The sequence below is a fragment of the Manis pentadactyla genome, chromosome 5 (genome assembly GCF_030020395.1).
Source record: "Manis pentadactyla isolate mManPen7 chromosome 5, mManPen7.hap1, whole genome shotgun sequence".
NCBI classification, from domain to species: Eukaryota; Metazoa; Chordata; class Mammalia; order Pholidota; family Manidae; genus Manis; species Manis pentadactyla.
Genome location: NC_080023.1, coordinates 159,119,761 through 159,144,355, shown reverse-complemented (window position 1 = coordinate 159,144,355; position 24,595 = coordinate 159,119,761). Strand labels below are relative to the sequence as shown.

General features: G+C 36.8%; 1 protein-coding gene across 6 annotated transcripts in view; it reads right to left on the bottom strand.

The window, feature by feature from the left end:
• RALGAPB (Ral GTPase activating protein non-catalytic subunit beta) overlaps positions 1-24,595 on the bottom strand; it is a 108,885-nt gene that overhangs the window by 56,870 nt on the left and 27,420 nt on the right. For 4 of the 6 annotated variants that reach the window (XM_036902295.2, XM_036902297.2, XM_036902300.2 and 1 more), the window contains 9 exons: positions 12,688-12,866; positions 11,427-11,575; positions 11,081-11,297; positions 8,773-8,808; positions 7,332-7,533; positions 3,918-4,085; positions 3,289-3,403; positions 2,764-2,911; positions 830-894 (listed from right to left, as the gene is read on the bottom strand). In XM_036902295.2, the coding sequence (XP_036758190.2) occupies positions 830-894; positions 2,764-2,911; positions 3,289-3,403; positions 3,918-4,085; positions 7,332-7,533; positions 8,773-8,808; positions 11,081-11,297; positions 11,427-11,575; positions 12,688-12,866 (1,279 nt within the window). The remainder of the gene's footprint in view (positions 1-829; positions 895-2,763; positions 2,912-3,288; positions 3,404-3,917; positions 4,086-7,331; positions 7,534-8,772; positions 8,809-11,080; positions 11,298-11,426; positions 11,576-12,687; positions 12,867-24,595) is intronic. The other 2 variants (XM_036902298.2, XM_036902299.2) reach the window with 1 other exon arrangement.

Here is a 24,595-nt window from a genome sequence, read left to right as displayed (position 1 = left end):
AAACAAACAACAGTGACTTTCAAATATAGTTACTTTGTGAAACACAAACAATAAAATACTATGTGGTTAGTGTAAAGATTAACTTCTATATGAACAGGGGCTAACAAAGGTATCTGTTAAAAATTTCCCTCATTTTTCCCCCATAAACAGGTATAACATAGACATCATATCCCATATAAATTCATTATATCCAGATCAGTTGATTTTTATTAACTGTCACTGGGACATGAATATAATTTCCTTAATAATAATAACTTGATAATCACCCTACAGCTACCCAGCTCACTCCAAGATACTCTACCTAAATTTCTCTACTCCTCTGCCTCTACTCCAGCTATAGGAATCACATATCTTGAAGACAGAAGCAGAGGGCATTGGGAGTCTCTGGGAAGCTTTTCTGATTTGGAAGAACTGGTGCTTTGGGGGACCTTCAAACTCTGGTCTAGAGGGGCTAGAAAGAGCTGATGAGATGGAAAAGATGCTTGCTTTGAGCCAGCTCTAGATCTACTAGGAATGGAAGGAATTATGGAGTAGGCAGCTTTCCTAGATTATTCAAGTCAGTTCACTAGCACAGCAAAAGAGTTAAGAGCCTTAAGTAGACACTGTCCAGGAAAAAGGACAAACATTTAGCTGGAATTTCTTGCGGAATCTCTCAGGGACCTAGTTTATAGCTGATGAGGCACTGAAACCTCAAAATATGTATTTTAAAATAGGAACCTTCTGAATCAATGACCTGAATTTACAAAAAAAATGCCTTAAAAATCACAAGGATGGGCATTTTGGAATGTAGTGTACATAAAATCAGAAGCGCAAGTGGTATGCTTCTTACCATCTCCATTTGGCAACCAATGGCTTCCAAAAGTGCTGAATCTTGAACAATATTTAACATTGCCCCTGCAACAGTAAAACAATGCATTTTACTTAAAAGCATGACAAGAGTATTTAAACAATTAACATACCCAATTAATAGCAAAGATAATAATTTGATTTTTGTGAGTATCCCTGAAGTTTCCATAAAATTCCTAATAAATCCACTGATTGGTTAGAAAAGATAATCTTTAGAAATGCCCTAGTTCTGCCCCCAGTTTCAAAACCACATTTTTCTAAAATAAATTTGAAGTGATCTAAAAGAAATGATCTCATTTCAAGTGATATGTTATTTGAATAAACTTTATATAAAAAGATGACCATACCTTAAATTTAATTGGTGTGAAAGACCAGATGTAAACATCTCAACATCAAGGTAATACAAACTAAGAAAAATATTGTGGAATACTTTCAAAACCAGATTCTGATCTTTCAAAAATAAAAGTAACAAAATAAAAATTACAGGTCTATCTTTTTGACCAGACTGCTTTTCAAGAATGATTAAAACCACATGGTTCAGGGCTCTCCCACAGCTGCATATTCTGAAGGCAAGCTGCATGTATTTATTATCAAGGAACTCATAGTGCCAAAAGCCTAGGACAGAAACAAAATGGTGAGCCATCCTAGTGGGGGAGTACTCTTGTTCACAATGAACAGAGAGAAAACAGACACAGCTTTGCCAGTCTATGGCAAGAGCAACAGCTGACTCTTCTTTGGAGGGTAGAGGAAACTCTTCAGAACAAGCATACAGCACAACTAAATATCTAACCAACTATAGAAATCATCTCATTTCAAATGATACATTATTTGAATAACCGAAAACACTACAACTTGTAGGCTCTCTCATTTCGACTTAGTGGTTCCTGCAACTTCTTTCCAAAATGAAAGGATTTACTCTTCCCTGTTTATTCTACCTTCTCACTGCATAACATACTATCTTTCCTGAGCACCCATTCCACCCACACTGCCGTCACCAGTTCTTTGGCTTCATCATTTTCCCTCCTGTAATGAAATCCTAATCTCACTTCTACCTATTCAAATCTTGCCCTACAAGATCCAATTTATAACTTGCCTCTACCCCTATGAAATCTTCCTTTCTCTTTTGGTTTCTTCTTTCTCAATATGAAGATACTCAATATGACATGCAATCAGCACTGCTTTCTGCTGTCATCTGACTGCTCTGTGAAGGTACTCCATTCTCTGCAATGAGACTTGCTCAAGGGAGAAAAGCCATGCCATTCAGTTCATTCGTATGCCCCACAGAGTACCTGCACCTACGACCACGCCCTTGGCTTTGATGAAAAGTCAGAAGTACATTAAGAGACAGCTGCAGCAACCAAGTTGAGAAGTCACAAGGGCCTAAAATACGGCAGTGGCCATAATGATGAGGAGCCATTTAAGACTGAAAATCAGTATGATTAGGAGACCAACAAGAAATGAAAAGGGAAAAGGAAGGAAGCACACCAATCTTCCCTGGCAGCTACTCCTCAATTTCCTTTTGGTAGGGTTCCAATTGGCTTGCAGAATTACACCCAAATCAAGATTTTTCACATGTACATAATAGGCAAAAGAAAGGGGAGAAGGCAGGCATAAGGAGGGAGCAAAGGAAAGAGAAGAGAAAAGAAGGGAGGAAAGGAAAGAACAGGAGAGAGGAAGGGAAAGAAAAACAAAAAACACAGACAGAACTAAGCAAAAATGACCCAACAATACAACTGTAATGCTTTCCTTCTCTCACCTGACCCCTTTAAATGTTTTTAAATATGAAAGCAAACAAATTCTGCCTCTGATTCAGAATAAACAGAGCTTAGGCTGCCATGACTGACCACTGCTGCCTCAGCAAGCCTGGGGTCAACAGTGCCTGGGTTTTTGCTTACCAGAAAATGTGTGAACACAAACCTAGTATCATTTGAGTGTTGTTGGAGTCCGTTTCCGTTTGCAAGGCACCTATTAGAATATTCACAAGTCTCAACTTCAGGGACAAAAAAGTTATTGGTTTATCGTAAGAAGAGTTGTCATCATTACTAAACTTTCCTTCCAGGACCACCTACAGAAGAAATAAATATTTAACATCAACTGTTGTGGTACACTGTGCCCTTATAGGAACTGCTACAGTGGACAAAGGTAAGATCAGTCTAATAAGCAAAGATTTCAGTCTAATAGTAGCCACTGTGCTAAGTATCTATCACTAACTCACACAACATACATTCCCAGATGTTACCAGCCTATCACCACTTGAAATGGCAGACCAAGATATGCCCCTGGCTAACAGAAAAAATACCACAACAAATCATTTTGTTGATTCACCTGAAAATTATATAAAATTTTTTCTAAAAAGTCCCTGTTCCATTTTTAAAATATAATTTACTTGAACTAGCACACAAAACAGAATATAGAATATAAAAATATTTAATGAAACATTACCTCAGATTTGACTGTGCCAAAGTGATGAGGGAGAGGCAATAAAGAAAGCAGGATATTAATGGAAGATCTTCTCAATTCTGTTGGATTTACATAGCTTTTGAATTTTGAGAGTTCTCTGCCCCCACCAAAAAAAAAAAAAAAAAAAAAAAGCTATTAGGATTTCCAAACCAAAATGTTTTTTCAACTATTGCCAAATATACATTTATGTCAATTTTCACAATACAAACACTGGGCTTGGCTTTACAAAGAATGCAAGTAACTACTTTTTATTGAGTTTGTAGGACTACAATTTCTGTGTGTGTCTGTGTGTGTGAGAATTTCTATGTAAAACTGTTAACAGAATTAAACAAAATCTGACTGATTGATTTTAAATGTAAGGCCTACTCTACAAAACTAGGACCTCTGCTGTTAGCCCTCTAGTCCAGGCCAAAAAGGATTCAACACACACATGGACAAATCAGAACAGAAGTTCATGGATAAGGTGGGTCAGGATGCTTTATACTCATTTAATGTGGCCTGAGTTCTCTTGGGCTACGAAGACAGAATAAATGAGGAAAGTGGGGAGGAAGCACCAAAACAGACCAGGCCAAACCCGACAAGTAATATACTAGTACAGAATGATAGCTTACCTGTCAGGCAAAATGGTTTCAAGAGCTGAAATAAAGTAAGGAACCACAACATCAATTCCTTTCAAGTCACAGCAGAACAAAGGAGGGGAGTTTAGAATAACGCTGGCCAAGACAGGATGGCACACATAATCATTTATCTGCAAACCTTGAATTAAAAGCATGTAAAATCTGGGAAAGCAAGAAAAATATTTTAAACAAACTGCTGATCAATCATTTTCATAATTATTATTTTCTACATGATCATCTGAAAGTCTATTTCTACTCTTTATTACTTCTATCCTTTAAAAAGTATTACTGGAGTTAGGACATTTCAGCATCAAATACACTAAGAACAAAATGGTCTTTCCTAATTAAAAAAAAAAAGATTCATGTCTGAATCTTTCTGAAGTTTTAAGCTTTGCAACTCAAAATTATAGGTGCCTGTCAATGAAGCAACCAAAACAAAATAAAACCAATGGCTGCAGTGATTATAATTGGTGGAATTACTGAACTGAACTCATGCCAAGTAAAATTCTGCAGCATTTCCTAATTCCTAGGAAAAAACTTTTCTCTTTTCTCCATCCCCATTATTTCTAGGGGAACAATGAAAGAAAATAGCTCATTCAACCCTGCATTCATCATGATATAAAGGTTACTTCTGAATAAGACTCCTTTTAGAAATATGCCCAAGTATATCTTACTTTCAACCTCCTTCCCTAACCCCCAATCAACTGAGTATTCAATCTCCCATCTTTCTAAAGCAACTATATGGTAAACTCTTCTGTTACCATAAGGCATTTTTCTCTTCTCTGCAGTACTCTTCAGAAACAACATCTTCACCTCCTGGTCACTGTGCAACCCATTTTAATCTATTCTCTCTCCCTAGAACTCTATTAAAACCATACTAACAAAATAACAAATGGCAACAAATCCTACCATTTGCAACAACATGGATGGAGCTAGAGGGTATTATGCTCAGTGAAATAAGCCAGGCGGAAAAAGACAAGTATCAAATGATTTCACTCATATGTGGAGTATAAGAACAAAGAAAAAAGCTGAAGGAACAAAACAGCAGCAGACTCACAGAACCCAAGAATGGACTAATGGTTACCAAAGGGAAAGGGGCTGGGGAGGATGGGTGGGAAGGGAGGGACAAGGGGGGAAAGGGGCATTACTATTAGCAGATATAATGTAGTGAGGGGGCACAGGGAGGGCTGTACAACACAGAGAAGACAAGTAGTGATTCTATAGTATCTTACTATGCTGATGGACAGTGACTGTAATGGGGTATGTTGGGGGGACTTGATGATGGGGGGAGTCTAGTAACCACAATGTTGCTCATGTAATTGTAGATTAATGATAACAAAATAAAAACAAAAAACAAAACAAAACAAAAAACAAATGGCCTCTCAATTGTTAATTACAGAAGACATGTCTAAGTCTAACTCTGTCTTTTTAAAGTATTCCCTCCTTCTCTCCTTACTCTTTTCTGGCCTGTGTGGCAATTTCCTTCACCAGATCCTCTTGGTCCACTTGCCACCTAATATTGGTGTTCTCCAGGCTGCCAACCTCAGTTCTCTACACTATCACTTCCACTAGCCTGGTTTTAAACACTACCTAAGCCACTCAATATAATCAAGTCAGTCTCTAGCCCAGACCTCTCAATTGAGTTTTAAATCTATTAGCCAAAAAAAGTACATTGGGTACTTGAGGGCATTGATTACTCCAGTATTCCTGGTACACAGTATCTGCCACAAAGTAGGAACTTAATAAATGAATTGAAAAACATACTCCATATACCTAGAAGTCAACAGGTTCAAAACTAAATTCATCATTCGTCTTCTCACAAATCTGTTCTTTTGGTTGATCATACTACTGCCTATAGTCTTAATGGGCCAGACAAAAAGCTCAGGATCATAGCCTTCTCCTTTGCTGCTATTGATATCATTTGGGGTATCTCTCTAATATATGGTCTCCCTCCAGAGAAATGTACCCTCACCACAAGGGATAACTTCAGCACTCCATGTGACCCACCCTCAAAGCCATACTGACTAGACTAGAGGGTAGACACCTGATTAATCAGATTCTCTTTCCCAGGAATGTGAAATTAGTATTCAGAGATGCTAATTGGCCCTGCTGGCCACCTAAACCACGACCATGGAAATTGAGAACTTAGAAGCATATTACAACATTGGAAAATGATCTGCAGAGAAGAGAAGAATGAAGCAATTCTGGGATACCGTGAAGACAGAGAAACTGAAAGAAAGTGTTTTGGTCTTTGAGTGCTTTTCAGTCTTTGGTTCCTGCCCTGCTGCACATCTTGACTTTAGAATGTACTAAATACCACTAGTTTTCACAATTCATTCCCCCTTTGCCGAAGTCACACTGAGGTTTCCTGTTACTTAAAACCAAAAGCCTATTAAGATACCTTTGATTAGTTCCCTGCATGTACCATTCTGTTTCATGCCATATGCTTCTGGACTTGGTTCCATATGAGTCAGTTTAATTTTCTCTTCTGAGAACCTAGCAGGTACACAGACACCTGAATGCTCTTGTTGATACTAACATCACCTTAGCAGCTGTGTGAATGATCATTTGAAGAAAGCAAAATAGTCAAGAGAAATAGGAGGCCATTACCAGTTTATTTAGGAAAAAAGAGACAAAGCCTGAAGGGTCATGGTGGATCAGAGTGGAGAGATTAGGAGGAGGGTTAAGTAGCAGACAAGGGTTGGTTGATCAACTAAAGATACAGAGGGAAAGGAGTCTAAAATGTCTCCTAGTTTTCTAGCCTGAGCAAGTGAATGGACAGCAGAGCCATTCACAAAGATGGCTGAAATCACAGATTTGGGTAAAATGACCCTACTGAACTTGCTAACATAGTCTAGATACAACCCATCCTTTATACGTCTAGCACAATCACCCAATCTTCTGTAACTCTTTCCTTAACTCCTAGCGTAAATGCGTGCCGCTTCTTCCTCTGAATGCCCCCAGCACTTTATCTGCGCCTTCTCCCACCAACTTCCTATTGCTATTAGATCATTGTTATGTGTGCACATGGCTTTGCTCACTCAAGAAAATAAGCTCTTCAGAGGCCAAATTTACACAGCTAACATTTCTGGACCATCTACAGTGCCTAATACTATGCTAAAAATTAATTTAAAGATCAGTATGGTCCTTTCAAATCTCCCCATAATTAATAAAAATCAAATATGATAGGATAATAACTCTAAAATAAAAAGCATCTCAGGGATCTTTACCAAATATGAAGAGGCAGGAAAAGAGAAGAATTTAAGCAAAAATTTCAATTACTTACAGACATTTGCAGGTATTTCAGGCCAACATTTACTTGTCAATTCAGCCTACCAAGCCATGCTACCATAGAGTTTCACTACAAAAACTACATAAAAGAAGAAATAAACAAAAAAGTTCTAAGACCTGGATAAATAAGCTGGCAGAATCTCTTCTCCAGTCTTCTTGCTACAAAAAATCCTACACAGTGTCCCACAAGCCTCAGCTCTTCCTGCTTCATAGTTATCAGGAAATTCACTTGCATCAAACATAGGATTGGAAACCATGGTGTCTGTGGACATTTGTGACCCTTTCCGTCGAAACTCCATGCTAGCTTGTGTTGTAATGGCTGGGGAGAGAAAAGGAGGGTTTTATTACATTTGTCAATATGGAAACAGGCTCATGGGACCCTGGACACAAAGATCAAATACTGGTGTCATTAAAGAGCTACTTGAACAGAATCCAATAATGCTCTTGTTTAGCAAATATGTCTTATTTTGTTTTTAAAGGGGGCTCTCTGAAATCTTTAAAAAAGGGTAACAAATAATGTACAGTGGTACTGTCAGTTTAATAAATTCTACAGGAAGCATTTCTCAACTGAACTTTTGATCAGCAGAGTATATTTATATATATACATATATATGTATATATATGTATACATGTACCTGTATTTATATACAGATATACAGAATTTGGCTTTTCTATTATTTATTCTGTTTTTTCTTCCCTCTATAGAATGATGCTTAAATAATAAGAATTTTTCAATTTTTAAAATTTATACCTTACTCCAAATGGACATAATTAAATGGGAAATCCTATGCCAGTTTGTGTATTTTAGGGAGAGGGCAAAGAAAGGATGAGAAATGGGTAGGGAAGAAGAGAGAGCATTCCCACTCCCCACCCAACTCCAAAACACACACCAAAGAATCGCCCAACCAAGCAAAATGAGAATGAATTTTAACAACCACAGACAGCAGCTAACTTGAGGTTGATAAATCAGAAAATCAGATTGGTAAAAGATTCTCATGGTCATTCGTTGTCACTGAAACAGGAGCCCTTTGAAAGTTGCTTTTATTTTTAAAAAAGATTTCACAGTGTATTCAAAATTACTCTGAAATCTTTTATTATTCTTCATGAAATCTTTAAATTATTTTGTATTAATAGATTTAACACAATGCAGAGTCAAGCATAAATCTTTATGCAACTTCCCATGAGCCATTTTTAATCCTGAATAAGCTATCCAGCAATAGTACATTGGAAAAACACTACATGCAGAATGCATACAAATCAAACACTAAATCTGTATAAAAATAAGCTTAAAGCTTTAAAATAAAAAAGCCAAAACACAGTTAGTGCAAAGTCCTGGAATTCATGACATGACCAGACTAGTGTACAGAAATAATGGGATTGATTCAGGCAGATTAATTTGCTTTTGCCAACAATCTTCCCCATTCAAAACACAGAAAAGTATTTTTCTTCCCAAGTGCAAAAACTACAAGAGACAATGACAATCAAAAATTTTAATGGAATTATGAAAAAAAATAAAAACATGACTGCAATTAAGGAGAAGCTTCTGGTTCCTACTTACAAGATTTATAAGAAAGAAGAATTTGGATAAAAGATGCTGCAAGATAATAGAAATAAATGGAAACAAATCAAAGGACAGCAGTAATTATAAATACTTTAAAGATGGTGAAATTTTACAGTAAGTTAAGCTTTTTCTCTTTTAAAAAGTTAAGATTAAAAGCTTTATGATACCACAAGCTAGTTCAAAAACAGGAAATTGTGCATTCAGATCAAAATTATGATTTTTGTATCATGCAAAACAATGAACGAAGAAAATTACACAACTACAAAGAATTGAGGTTTTGAACAGCCCATAACGTGCATTAAAATTTTAGTTCATTAACCCTTCCCAGCTCAATGTTACTTTTACAAAGCACAGTGTACTGTCACAGATCTAAAGCTAACAAGTTCACAGAAGCAAACATTTTAAGTTAGAGGTGAACTACATGGCAGAATTCCTTGATGGCAGCCAGTATTTAGAAAACAGATTAACAGTGTTAGTGTTCCCGTACCTCCCACCACCCCCAAGACCTCAAGGGTGGCAACCCAGCAGCACTCTAACCCATTCAACTATCAGGACACCTCCTATCTTCTGGGTAATGTAACAGCCTTTCTCATCTCTGAACACAAGAAGCAGAAGAGGAGTTTCTATCCTTTCCCTACCGAAGAAAATGTTGAGTTAAAAGTAAGAATTTGTTGTTCACTTGAGATATGAATTCTGGTTTCTACCTTATGGCACAAAAAGTAAGCAAAACTTATAAATTCCCTAGAGAATGGAAATATTTGTGAGTTCCCCTTAAAGCAAGCCTACCAAGAAGGCGGCAGGCTGAGACATTCTGGATTCAGGGATTTAGTGTCAACAGCTTGACACCAAAAAGGTGTATCGTTAAGAATTGTATCTTAGTAAAAATAAAAATATGTGCTCATCCTAGTTAGTATAAACTTTTATATAAATATAAAAGTTTTATGTAAGCATATATATATAAATATTTTTAAAATTAATAAATATAAAAATGGTTCAGAAAACTCAAAATATAAAGCACATGAACATCAGAAAACAAGCCAAATGGTTTTTAAAAGCTTTCATTTAGTTATCATAAGTACATTTATTTATATATAAGCAAGCACTAATTTCACATTTGTAAATAAAATATACTACGGAAATGGTAGGCTATAAAGTGTCTGAATTTGAACAAAATAAACAAAGGAACCCCAAAACTCAACTATGTAATCACAAATTATATTCCTGAAAATGTCTTTATATTCACAACTCTTCTAAATTGTTTAAAAGACTTGTAAGAACATCCAAAATAATTCTATGTATAATGCTCACAAACATAGACCCTAGTTCTGAGATGATACATAAAAATGTGTTTCTGGGAGAAAGTAGAGACTCTTATGGCCATTATATTAGTTTTACCCTTGGAATTAACACTGCTCCTTAGAGATACATAAACTAATGCAATTAGGCATCCATTTATCTCAATCTATTTCCAACCCCAGTGGAAAAGTGCTTTCTTACCAAACAATCAATACACTCATTAATGCATACAGCACAGTGCTTCGTGGCACACAGTAATTGCAGCTCAATAAATGCTAGCCATTATTACTGTTCAGTTCTATGAGACATGTTGTAATATCCCGTACATTCTGTATTATTCTATTCTCCTATCCTGCATCCTATGCTACTACTTTCTCAAGTATAACAGCAAGATGACAAAAATAAATCAGATTTTATTCAGACAGTTCATTTCTGTAATAAAATTTAAATGAAAGTATCATGGTTGAGTAATTAATTCTCCATGAGTCTTATTTAGTTCTAGAGCAAATGATATTTTTGACAAGTATACCCATGGAATAAAGTTCTCTAGACTAAAACTTGAGAAGTTATAATCGTCTGTGAAGCAGAAATCTTCTAGTACTTACATGTATTAACGAGTGGATAGCTGTCAAAATCTAAGAAAACACTTATGAATAAATTTCTGATCAAGATCTTTAATTCTTTGTATTGATATTATTATCCTGGCTGACATGAAGGGAACTTCCAGGTCACCTACTAAAAGGAATGATTCAACAAAAAGTGGCTAACCTGAAATGTGTCTAATAAAACCAGACAAAAGCCAAACCTCACAGAACATACCTAAAAAGGACAAGTAAGAAAACTTCCAAAAAATTCTGCTACTTCAGCTGGAAGGGGTTAAGCGCAAGACATTGCTTGGTCAGAGACAGAGAGCTTTTTAAGATACATATTAATCTTGCAGGTAGGAAAGATTAAAAAGAAAAAAAAGAAAAGGAAAAAAACGATAACATATTTCTTGAGCAATATTTACCAGTCATGCTGCTGTCTCTGTTTATCCCATTATGAAGTTTACAGTGAACAAATGCTGCATCAAATAACCATGATCCAAACAGATTCAAGATGCTGTTAACCTTTGGTCTCCGAGGGGCAGGCAGTGGTCGGGGTTCTGAACTAGTCTGATTCGGACTTGAGAGAGGAGAGGTTGAAGATGTCTGGTGCTGAACTTTTGAGGCATGAGCAGTACTAACCTATTAGGAGAACACAAGTATATATCCACACTCATGAAAAGTTTATGAAAATAGCAGGTTTTTTTAAGAAGGACGTCAGATTAAAAAGCCAAATTTATACAGAATAATGATGTTGACAAAAACTCTTACTGCGCTTGTCTTCATGGTGACCTTATTCACAGTAACAGCCCGGTGCCTCCGGTTATGTGGTGGGGTGGTATTGACAGCAGTGCTCTGAGGCATACTTAATCTATTCACAGGTGTTGGAGGAGCACTATCTGATCGGGGTCTAGAAATGCCTTTAAAAAGAGACAAATGTACTCTTCAAAGTTCAAAATATATGGTCAGAATATCTTCCCCAAGCAACACTAGTGAAGGCTCAGGAGGACAGACCACAGCAAAAACTAAGAACTGCCTCCCAATATCCATTCACCCTTTCTTCCTGAACTGCCTCTCAATATCCACTCACCCTTTCTTCCTGAGTTAGAGAATGCATAATTTAGTTGTACATGGCTACCCAGAATAAAAAACTAAATTTTCAAGCTTCCCTTAAAAAATATGTGGCCATGTTCTGACCATAGAGAAATGGGTGGTTGCTGGGTGGGTCTTCCAAGAAATCTCCTTAAAAAGACCAATCAATTCCTTCCTAATTCCTAAACAGTATAGCTGGAATTCATGTAACCAACATGGCCCATGAGACAGTGAACACAGAATGGACAGCTGCAAGATGGGAGGGCCTTGGGTCCCTGACAATGGTAGAACTATTACAGTAGCCCTATATTGCCTAGCCCTGGACTTAACATGTATGAAAATAAACTATCTTATTTAATCCACTGGTATTTTTGGTTGTTATGTGGCAGTCAAACTTAATCTGAACGAATATATTAGCTATAATGTATTAACAAGTGCACATAACAAATGTTTTAGAAAATGATAGATATTAAATATCACTGTCTTTCAACAGGTTAAAAAAATTCTGACTTTTCATATTTCTAAAATGTGAAAAACAGTTTGAAACCATAGTTCAGAAAAGGTATAGTTTATTTCCTAATGATGCACATAAGAATGATACCTAATGCATTTAATCTGTATTTTCTTGGATTATTAGTGAGAATGAACACCTTTCTCTTTAGCAAATCATTTATTCATATCTTTTGTCCATTTATCTACCATGTCTTATTTGTTTTCCTATCACTGTTTGATCTACTTATATAAAGACAACAAACCCTCTAGTTATACATTTCTTGCAAATAATTTTTCCTACTTTGTTATTTATAATCAAATATAAATTTTTGATTTATGATCAAACCTGTTCAATTTTTTTCTCTGCAATTGCCATAATTTCTAAAACTAGACTCTCAAGTTATTTACATGTACTCTTCAAACACCTAGCAACATACACAAAATTCACCTAAGAATGCATCCACCAGACAGCTGATTCCACGCATGGCACGAAAAAATATCTGAGGCAGATGTTTAAGGCAGGGATACTGATTCAATTCTTGTGGCATTCCGCTCACATTCAAGAACTGTTCCTGAAATTTGGGAGTAGAGCTTATAATGGCTGGGTTACTCAAATCCACAGGATTACTAGCAAAAGAGAGAGAAGAATTAATTATACATTTATAAGTTTTTTTAACAATAAAATGCATGCAATCTAAGAACAGAGCTGATTGTGTCTCTCTGATTCATAAAGGAGAATGATCTGTATTTAATAGGCTAGGGATTCGAACATCAACACTTTCTTTACAAAAGATCTGCAGTATATTTACATAACTTACTCTGCCTATTAGAGAATGAAAATCAAAATAAGCCTGGAAGTTTTTAATTTTTAAGAGTATACATGGATATTTTTCTACTATATTTAGAATTAAGCAATAGAATAAAACTATATAAATAAATCAACAAGAACCCCAAGGAGAAAATTCTACTTTAATATTAATATTTACAATTTTTTAAAAAACTATTGAAAATCAGGATTACTGTTTGTGTTCATGTGTATGTACAAAAGCCAAACATTTCAAAACAATGTATTTGGGCTTGAGTTGCATTTGATGTATAAACAATTTTAAATGTTTCCATTAAAAAATAAATTTAGACAGAGGTGAGGCTTAGAACCTCACCCCCCCTGTTTTGAGAGAAATCTTCTGCATCCATGGATGTTTTGTTGCCCTTGTCTAGCTTGGATTAATACTTAGTCTATAGACACAGACCTGATCATCTACATTTGCCCTCTTACAGCACTAAATTATGTTTTTGACCTTTATCTTGCATCTACCTACCACTTCAGCATTTTATTTAAAAAAAAAAAAAATAAGGGAGAAATGTGGGATTCACATATAAATCAAGTATAAAAATCAAATGAATAATCATATGACTTGATTGTTTATAGTTCATGATGCATGACCAAAACCAAAAGTTTCTGTGATATGACTGCCCTTGCACTGTTCACCATGTAAGAACTTATTCACTATGTAAGAACTTGTTCACCATGTAAGAACTTGTTCGTTATGCTTCAGAAGACTGGAGACTGTTGAGAATCAGGCTTGAGGTTGATTAATGATTGTGCATTGAGTCCCCTATACAGAATGTTATTGTTGTTAACAACCATTTGATCAATAAATATGAGAGATGCCCTCTCAAAAAAAAATAAATGAAATAAATAAATTTAGATTTCCACTCAAAACTGTCTGCTTATAGTTATCCATTAAACTTCTTGAACTCAAAGTAATATTGTTAATCAATCTATAGCCAGCACCTGGAAAAAATTTCCACTAGCTACGAGACCAAAAGAACCAGGCTGAGAAATACAAATCAGTGGTTTATAGATGTTCTTCCCTTTTAAGTCTCATTTTTCCATCCACTCAAGACTCTTAATTTCAAGTAATGCAAGGGAGCCTGGGGGAAAGTGTGTACATGTAAGGAAAATGGGCTTCTAGTACTAGTACATTTTATCTATAGAACTGTGGTCCACTGTGTGGTGTACAGGAAGTAAAATGTCTCTAGTAGCACTGCCTACTAAGGGTTGTAGTTCATCTGTTCATCTGCCTTTGAGGTACACACAGCCCCAGGCAATAAGGTTGGAATGGACTATACTCAGTCCAGCAGAGCTCTGCTAAATTCATGTCCATTTAATACTGAAAATTGGAGAGAAAGGCTTATACTAGCTTCTCCAGATACAAACCTCAAATGATTTCATAGGCACTCAAATATTCAAAGAGAACAAATACAAGAAAATAAAATTTGAAATGAGAATGGGTAACAAAGGATATGGATCAGATCATTCCCACAGCTCCCAATGCCCTGTATATCTGACACCTTTAGAAAGTCTGTTGAAAATCCAGGTTCCACCTAGATTTACTGAAACAGTCTTGGGTGGGGACTGAAGGGCAGGTGGCCATGCACAAACAAGTCAAAGGACAAGCATTTGGTAACAGTAGTATTCAAATCAAGGGAAAATTTTTTTTTCCTGGAAAAGATAAAGCATTACCATACTAGACAAAATTTTGGTGCCTGATATTCAGCCCTCTTCCCAGGAAGCTTGCCCAATAACCATAGTAGCTGCTTCTGAGTAACCACAGACCCACCCAGCCACAGCTCATTTAACTGAAGAGGTAAAACTCCAAAAACACTATCCAGATGTCTTCTAGGACCTACAACTGATGTAGCCTAACCAACAAAAATAATCTGATCCAATTTATCCCTTCTGAGAATCTAAGCAAAGGGAAAACCCAGTGAATCGAAAGGGCTGGAGTTGGAGAGTCACACAGAATCACAGCTCTTGACACCACCAGGCAGTTATCACGGGGCTGTGTGTACCTCAAAGGTAGGAGATAACCGGCTCAGGGGAAGCCTGCTGGAGAAACAAAACTAGGCACAAGAGAAGTAAAAAAGCCATGAGAGAAAGATAACAGAGCAGCTTGTCCCAAGGCTGCCTTGATCCCTCCCAATAAGACTGTTCATTGTTCCCTAGAGCCCAGTAAGACGATCATCATACAATCATACCTCGTTTTACCTGTGCCTGTTTAAGAAGCCTGACTAAAGAACCCTGACTAAAACTCTAAAATCTTTCAACTAAGAAAGAAAGATAATGTCCAAAGAGATTACTTAATATTAAGGAAGTGGGAAAAGATAATCCAAGAAATGCTTCTAAAAAAGATTACAGGAATAGAGTTTTACTGGTGATTCATTTCAAATTCTTAAGGAACACACATTCATGAAACACAACATAGAAAAGGATTAAGAAGTTTCCTATTTTTTTTTAAGTTACCAAAACATAAATTAGTCAAAAAATAGAACTAGAGAAAATTTGGAAAAACATTAAAATGTTTATTAGAGCCTCAGCTTTATGAGCTGAGAGCAGAACTCTTCTCTCAGAAATGAAGGATGTTTCAGTACTGGGAAAAATACTGTATTTCACATCAACAGATAAAAGAAGAAAACCCAAATAACTGCTTAAATCTATCCCAAAATATGATTTGAAAAAAATTCAGTACAATTCCTGATTTCATTGACCCCTTTAAATTTTAAATTTTATAATTTCTTAGGAAACCAGGATAATAAAAAAGAAAATCTATTATCAACCACCACCATATCACTCAAAATTTTTCATGTAGTAAACAGAGGCATTCCAATGAAAATGAGAACAGAATAAAGCTGTCACAACAGTATAATTTTAATTCAATAGTGTTCTCTAAGTTCTGACAAATGCATTAAAATAATATACAGAAATAATTATAACATTAATGGCTACTTTTCAAGGACCTACCACACACTTGGTATTGTACTATTCTATAAGCTTTTTTTCTTCAATTCTTATAACAAAACAGATACTACTGTTATCCCCATTTTCTAGATTTAAAGGAGACTGAGGCTCAGAGTCTACACTGCTTGCACAAGTTCACAAAGAAAAAAGTATAACTCAAACTAACCAATAGGTCTTACTGCAACCAAAGCACTTTTAATTAATTACCACAGTCTGAATTACTAGAAAAAAGACACTTCTTTGCAGACATGTGTCCATTATATTTAGAAATTTCAAAGGAATCAGTGAAATATTCAGAATTCCTTTAAATACCCAAACATGTAAATATAAAACAAAGTAAAAAATTTTCTTTACAGCAGCAATAGCCACTTATAAGATATAATGGGAAAAAATTAACCTTCACAACATCAGCAATAAATACCTAGGAATAATGGTAAAAGAAACATGCAGATCTTTGTTAAGGAAACTACAGAACACTTCTGTAAGATTTCAAGATTCTTGAAAAGAAAAATACATACTCTTAGAAAGGCAGACTCAATTTATTACATCAACTTTTCGTCAATACAAAAACAGGCTCAATACAATTCCCATCTTTGGAAGAGTCTGGCTAGCTGTTCACTAGTTTCTGTTCTTCCTATGTTCTCTGCAATGAAGCATGCGTGTGAGTTCTGGCCAATGGAATATGGGTACCAGGGATTTACCTCACTTCAAGGCCTGGTCCATAAACACCTGCCACACAATTTTACTTGCTCTCTCTTCATCTGTTAGCCATATACAGAGGCTCCTGCTTACAAAGCTGAGGCTTAATAGAGTCACATGTCGAAGATGCCAAACTGGGTCCCTAAATGACTATGTAAGCAGATTCACTCCCTGCCCCAGACTTTATGAAACCTTTACTGCATATGCCACTGAGATTTTCAAGTTCCTCTGCTAAAGTAGGACAAGTTCCTTATCCTATGAATACAAAATCCAAGTCCTAAAAGCTTCTGTGGGATTTCTATTTCCTTGTGTTTTGTAATTTGTTATCAAACTGATTCTAAAATTAATCTGAAATGTTAGGCAAGAAGAGATTTAAAAATTCTAAGAAATGGAAAAAGGGAAAAAGACATTAGTCCTACCGTACATAACTATTATAAAGTTTAAATAATTGAAAGTGAGTGTTATATAAGGATAAATGAAGGAGACAGGATTAAAGATGGTGGTGTGAGAGGTGAGACAGAGCCCTCCTCCGAAAACCACATATAATATGAAAATACAGTTAATACAACTAATCCTAAAAAGCAACAGGAAAGAAACCTGTACCAGACTGCATAAACCTGGAGAAAAGAACAGACCTCACAGAACAGGGTAACATACCAAAGCAGTGATCTGGCGGGACCCAAGCCCTTCCCCCACCCCAACTCAACTCACCGGCGGGAGGAAGAGAAATGGAGAGGGTGGAGGCCTAGGACTGCGGAACACCCAGCCCTGGAGATGTGCTCTGGGAGCAAGAACCTACATTGCATGGTGCTCCAGAGATTAGTGGGGTTGGAATGCTAAGACAGGTGGAATACTTAGAGAGACTGAGATTCCAGTCACTTGTGGAAACCAGGGATCTACATCCGGCTGCTCTGGGACGAAAGAAAGGTGGGCAACCTAAGAGACTTCCTAACAGTGAGAGGGCTGCTAAAGGGGCAAGGATTGCACAGAGCTTGCTGCTCAGGAGAAAGGACAGGTGAACAAAATTGTCCAGGTGCACACTGCACAGCAGGCTGAAAACTTTCAGGAGCTCCATACCCCTGGCTGGCTATGCAGCGCTGAGGATCCCCACAGTGATACACAGCCTGCTGTGCCTTCCCTCAAGCCAGCACCAGCTCACAAACCGGCTGCCCCTGCCCTAGTACCAAGCTAGCCAGAGGAAAGCTCCACCTACAGCAGCTACAATCGCAAAGCATAGAGGCTTCTACCTATGCTCTCGGCCCACTGGTTCTGGCAGTGGAGACAGGCATTGCAGCTGGGAAGCAGGAAATAGCTCTTTCCCCACCTGAGGCAACAGTACTGCTTGCGAGCAACCCCCGCCATCAGACATGGGACAGAGAAACTACACAGATAGGGCTTCTGGGCACTACAGTGCAACACCTACAAATATAAAACTTCAAAGGAACCTGGTTCAAACCAAAATCCTACAAACACCAGAAAGAGGGCCAAGTGAAACTGAACTCATCAATCTTCCTGAAAGAGATTTCAAAATAAAAATGATAAACATGCTCATGGAGGTACAGGAAAATATTCAAGAACTCAGGGAAGAATTCAGGAGTGAGATTCAATCAAGAAATACAGTATCTGAAATGAAACATGCAATGGAGGGATTAAAAAGCAGATTAGATGAAGTAGAGGAGACAGTAAATGGAATAGAAATTAGAGAAGAGAAATACCAAAAAGCTGAGGCAGAGAGAGAAAAAAGGATCTCTAGGAATGAAAGAATATTGAGAGAATTGTGTGACCAGTCCAAACAGAACAATATTCGCATTATAGGGGTACCAGAAGAAAAAGGGAGAAAAAAAGGGATAGAAAGTGTCTTTGAGGAGGTAATTGCTGAAAACTTCCCCTGTCTGGGGAAGGAGATAGTCTCTCAGGCCATGGAGATGCACAGATCTCCCAACACAAAGGACCCAAGGAAGACAACACCAAGACAAATAATAATAAAAATGGCAAAGATCAAGAATAAGGACAGAATATTAAAAGCAGCCAGAGAGAGAAAAAAGATCACGTACAAAGGAAAACCCATCAGCCTATCATCAGAAATCTTACAGGCCAGAAGGGAGTGGCATGATATATTTAATGCAATAAAGCAGAAGGGCCTAGAACCAAGAATACCTGGCAATATTATCATTTAAATTTGAAGGAAGGATAAAACAATTCCCAGATAAGCAAAAGCTGAGAGAATTTACCTCCCACAAACCATCTCTACAGTGTATTTTGGAGAGACAGCTATATAATATAGCTGTCACCAGAGGAAATAAAACCACAGTAAAGAAAGGAAACCAGTTAATTACTAAGCAGATGCAAAATCAAGTCAACTACCCCCAAAGTCAGTCAAGGGATAGACAAACAGTACAGAATATGAGACCTACTACATAAAGAATGGAGGAGGAAGAAAAAGGAGGAGAAAAAAATAGAACCTTAAGATTGTGTTTGTAATAGCATATTAAGTGGGTTAAGTTAGACTCTTAGATAGTAAGGAAGTTAACACTGAACCTTTGGTAAGCACGAATCTAAAGCCTGCAACAGTAATAAGTACATACCTATCGATAATCAGCCTAAATATAAATGGACTGAATGCACCAATCAAAAGACATAGGGTCACTGAATGGATAAAAAAACAAGACCCATCTATATGCTGCTTACAAGAGACTCACTTTAAACCCAAAGACATACACAGACTAAAAGTGAAGCGATGGAAAAAGATATTTCATGCAACTAATGGGGAGAAAAAAGCAGGAGTTTGCAGTACTTGTAACAGAAAAAGTAGACTTCAAAATAAAGAAAGTCACAAGAGACAAAGAAGGACATTACATAATGATTGAAGGGTCAATCCAACAAAAAGATATAACCACTATAAATATCTATGCTCCCAACACAGGAGCACCTACGTATGTGAAACAAGGAAGCCACAAAAGGAGCCATGGTAAATTCAACAAGATTGAAATTGTACCAACCAGTTTCTCAGACCACAAAGGTATGAAACTAGAAATAAATTACGCAAAGAAAATGAAAAACCCCAAAAACACATGGAGGCTTCAAACATACTCCTAAATAACCAATGGATAAACAACCAAATAAAAACAGAGATCAAGCAATATATGGAGACAAATGACAACAATAATTCAACACCGCAAAATCTGCACAACGCAGTAAAGGCTGTACTAAACGGAAAGTATATTGCAATACAGGCCTACCTCAGGAAAGAACAATCCCATACGAACAGTCTAAACTCACAATTAACGAAACTAGAAAAAGAAGAACAAATGAAGCCCGAAGTCAGTAGAAGGAGGGAGATAATAAAGATAAGAGCAGAAATAAATAAAATCAAGAAAAAAAAAACAATAGAAAGAATCAATGAAAGCAAGAGCTGGTTCTTCGAGAAAATAAACAAAATAGATAAACCCCTAGCCAGACTTATCAAGAAAAAAAGAGAGTCAACACACATCAACAGAATCAGAAGTGAGAAAGGAAAAATCACTATGGACATCACAGAAATACAAAGAATTATTAGAGAATACTATGAAAAATTATATGCTAACAAACTGCATAACCTAGAAGAAATGGACAACTTTCTAGAAAAATACAACCTTCCAAGGCTGACCCAGAAAGAAACAGAAAATATGAACAGACTGATTACCAGCAATGAAATTGAACTGGTAATCAAAAAACTACCAAAGAACAAAATCCCTGCACCAGATGGCTTCACCGCTGAATTTTATCAAACATTAGTGAAGACCTAATACCCATCCTCCTTAAAGTTTTCCAAACAGTAGAAGAGAAGGGAATACTTCCAAAGTCATTCTACGAGGCCAGCATCACTCTAATACCAAAACCAGGCAAAGACACCACAATAAAAGAAAACTACAGACCAATATCCCTGATGAACATAGATGAAAAATAATCAACAAAATATTAGCAAACCGAATTCAAAAATATATCAAGAGGATCATACACCATGATCAAGTGGGATTCATCTCAGGGATGCAAGGATGGTACAACATTCGAAAATCCATCAACATAATCCACCACATCAACAAAAAGGACAAACACCACATGATCATCTCCATAGATGCTGAAAAGCATTCAACATCCATTCATGATAAAAACTCTCAACAAAATGGGTAAAGAGGGCAAGCACCTCAACATAATAAAGGCCATATATGATAAACCCACAGCCAACATTATACCAAACAGTGAGAAGCTGAAAGCTTTTCCTTTAAGATTGGGAATAAGACAAGGATGCCCAGTCTCCCCACCCACAGCCAACATTATAACAAACGGCGAGAAGCTGAAAGCTTTTCCTTTAAGATTGGGAACAAGACAAGGATGCCCAGTCTCCCCACTTCTATTCAACATAGTTCTGGAGGTCCTAGCCACGGCAATCAGACAACACAAAGAAATTAAAGGCAGCCAGATTGGCAAGGAAGAAGTTAAACTGTCCCTCTTTGCAGATGACATGATATTGTACATAAAAAACCCTAAAGACTCCACTCTAAAACTACTAGAACTGATATCGGAATACAGCAAAGTTGCAGGATACAAAATTAACACACAGAAATCTGTGGCTTTCCTATACACTAACAATGAAATAATAGAAAGAGAAATCAGGAAAACAATTCCATTCATAGTAGCATCAAAAAGAATAAAATACCTAGGAATAAACCTAACCAAGGAAGTGAAAGACCTATACCCTGACAAATACAAGACACTCATGAGAGAAATTAAAGAAGATACTAATAAATGGAAACACATCCGTGCTCATGGATAGGAAGAATTCATATTCTCAGAATGGCCATCCTGCCTAAAGCAATCTACAGATTCAATGCAGTCCCTATCAAAATACCAATGGCATTCTTCAACAAACTGGAACAAATAGTTCTAAAATTCATATGGACCCACAAAAGACCCCAAATAGCCAAAGCAATCCTGAGAAGGAAGAATAAAGCTGGTGGGACTATGCTCCCTGACTTCAAGCTCTGCTACAAAGCCACAGTAATCAAGACAATTTGGTACTGGCACAAGGACAGATCTATAGATCAATAGAACAGACTAGAGAGCCCAGATATAAACCAAACATATATGGCCAATTAATAAATGATAAAAGAGCCATGGACATACAATGGGGAAATGACAGCCTCTTCAACAGCTGGTGTTGGCAAAACTGGACAGCTTCATGCAAGAGAATTAAACTGGATTACTGTCTAACCCCAGACACAAAAGTAAACTCAAAATGGAATTAAGACCTGAATGTAAGTCATTAAACCATAAAACTCTTAGATGAAAACACAGGCAAAAATCTCTTGAATATAAGCATGAACAACTTTTTCCCGAATGCATCTGCTCGGGCAAGGGAAACAAAAGAAAAATGAACAAATGGGACTACATCAAGCTAAAAAGCTTCTGTACAGCAAAGGACACCATCAGCAGAACAAAAAAGCACCCAAAAGTATGAAGGAATATATTTGTAAATGACTTATCTGAGAAGGGGTTAACATCCAAAATATATAAAGAACTTGCATGCCTCAACACCCAAAAAAAACAAATATCCCGATTAAAAAATGGGCAGAGGATATGAGCAGACAATTCTCCAAAGAAGAAATCAGATGGCCAACAGGCACATGAAAAGATGCTCCACATTGCTAATTATCAGGGAAATGGAAATTAAAACCACAATGAGATATCACCTCACACCAGTTAAGATGGCCAACATCGAAAAGACTAGGAAGAAATGCTGGCGAGGATGCGAGGAAAGGGGAAACCTCCGACAGTGCTGGTGGGAATGTAAATTAGCTCAATCATTGTGGAAAGCAATATGTAGGTTCCTCAAAAAACTAAAAATAGAAATACCATTTGACCTGGGAATTCCATTCCTAGAGATTTTTTTTTTTGAAAAGTGTAACATTCCATATTTTATTTTATTTTTTATTAAAGTATTATTGATATACTCTTATGAAGGTTTCACATGAAAAACAATGTGGTTACTACATTCACCCTTTATTATCGAGTTCCTCCTCATACCCCATTGCATTGTCCATAAGTGTAGTAAGATGCCACAGAGTGACTATTTGCCTTCTCTGCTACACTGTCTTCCCCATGATCCCCCCACACCATGTGTACCAATCATAATACCCCTCAATCCCCTTCTCCCTCCCTCCCAACCTGCCCTACCCACCTCCCTCCCCTTTAATAACCACTAGTCCCTTCTTGGTCCACTCCTAGGAATTTACCCGAAAAAAACAAGTTCTCAGATTCAAAAAGACGTATGCAGCCATATGTTTACTGCAACACTTTTTACAATACCCAAGATATGGAAGCAACCTAAGTGTCCATCAGTAGATGAACTGATAAAGAATATGTGGTACATATACACAATGGAATACTATTCAACCATAAGAAAGAAACAAATCCTACCATTTGCAACAACATGGATGGAGCTAGGGGTATTATGCTCAGTGAGAAAGACAAATACCAAATGATTTCCCTCATTTGTGGAGTATAACAATGAAACAAAACTGAAGGAACAAAACAGCAGCAGACTCACAAACTCCAAGAAGGAACTAGCGGTTACCAAAGGGGAGGGTTGGGGGAGGGCAGGTAGGGAAAACAGGAAGAAGGGGATTGAAGGGTATTATGATTAGTACACATGGTGTGTATGGGGTCATGGGGAAGACAGTATAGCACAGAGAAGACAAGTAGTGACTCTGTGTCATCTTACTACACAGATGGACAGTGACTGCAATGGAATATGGGGGAGACTCAATAATATGGGTGAATGTAGCAAACACACTGTTTTTCTTGTGAAACCTTCATAGGAATGTGTATCAATGATACCTTTTTAAAAAAAAAATTTACCTTGTTAAAAAAAAAAAAAAAAAAGAATAAATGAAGAGGTTAAGGGAAGAATACATGACCCAAAGATAAAATCTAGTATATATTAAAAGGCACAATGTCACAAAACAAAGTCAGAAGAAATCATAGGTGAATATCTGATCAAAGACAGACAGAATTTCTAATTTTACATTTACATTTTTTTATTTTAAAGAAAATGATCACAGAAAAAGGCACTAAAAAACTGGTAACCTGAAAGATGAAAAGAACAAACCACAAACAGAAAAAGGAAATGATACAATGGTCAACATAATTTATAAAAGGTCATATAGAGTAATTTAGAATCACTAATATACAAATAGAAAAATGAAGCTAGTCAAACCATAAAAAGATACAGAAGGAAATGGTTTAAGAATCAAGATCATATATAAAGAATGAAAGTTTCACCGAGCACAAGGATGGGGCCAGCAAAGAGAAAGGAAGGGAACAGTGAAATGGAAAGGAATAGAATTACCATAAAGAAAAAGATAACAGGAAATAGCAATTTATCCCTCTGAAATTTTAGGGTGTATCCCTCAGTGACATTTTAAACAACAAACCTACTAGAGGAGGGGCCCTGAGAGCTAGGATGCCCAGTCAGTGCATCCCAGTCAGGTCACAGAGAAAAGCAAAACAGGCTCCAATCTCCATAGTATGTGACCGAATCCTAGAGAAATATCATCCAGGCTGCAGAGGTAGGCAAGGGAACAAATGCTGCTTCTACCACAGGGACAAGCTCCTAAAGAGTATGGAAGAGCAGCTGAGGATAGCCTGACCCTGCTGGGATAGGAAAAGCAGGAGGTACATGATATAGATGTGCATGTTGTCCTATTGGCTCCATCTGACAATCTTGTTTAGCAGCCATACTCTGAATTCCAACAAGATAGTTACACCATGGTTTATGCCTTAAGACACTTGCTAGGTAAAGAACACATAAAATATT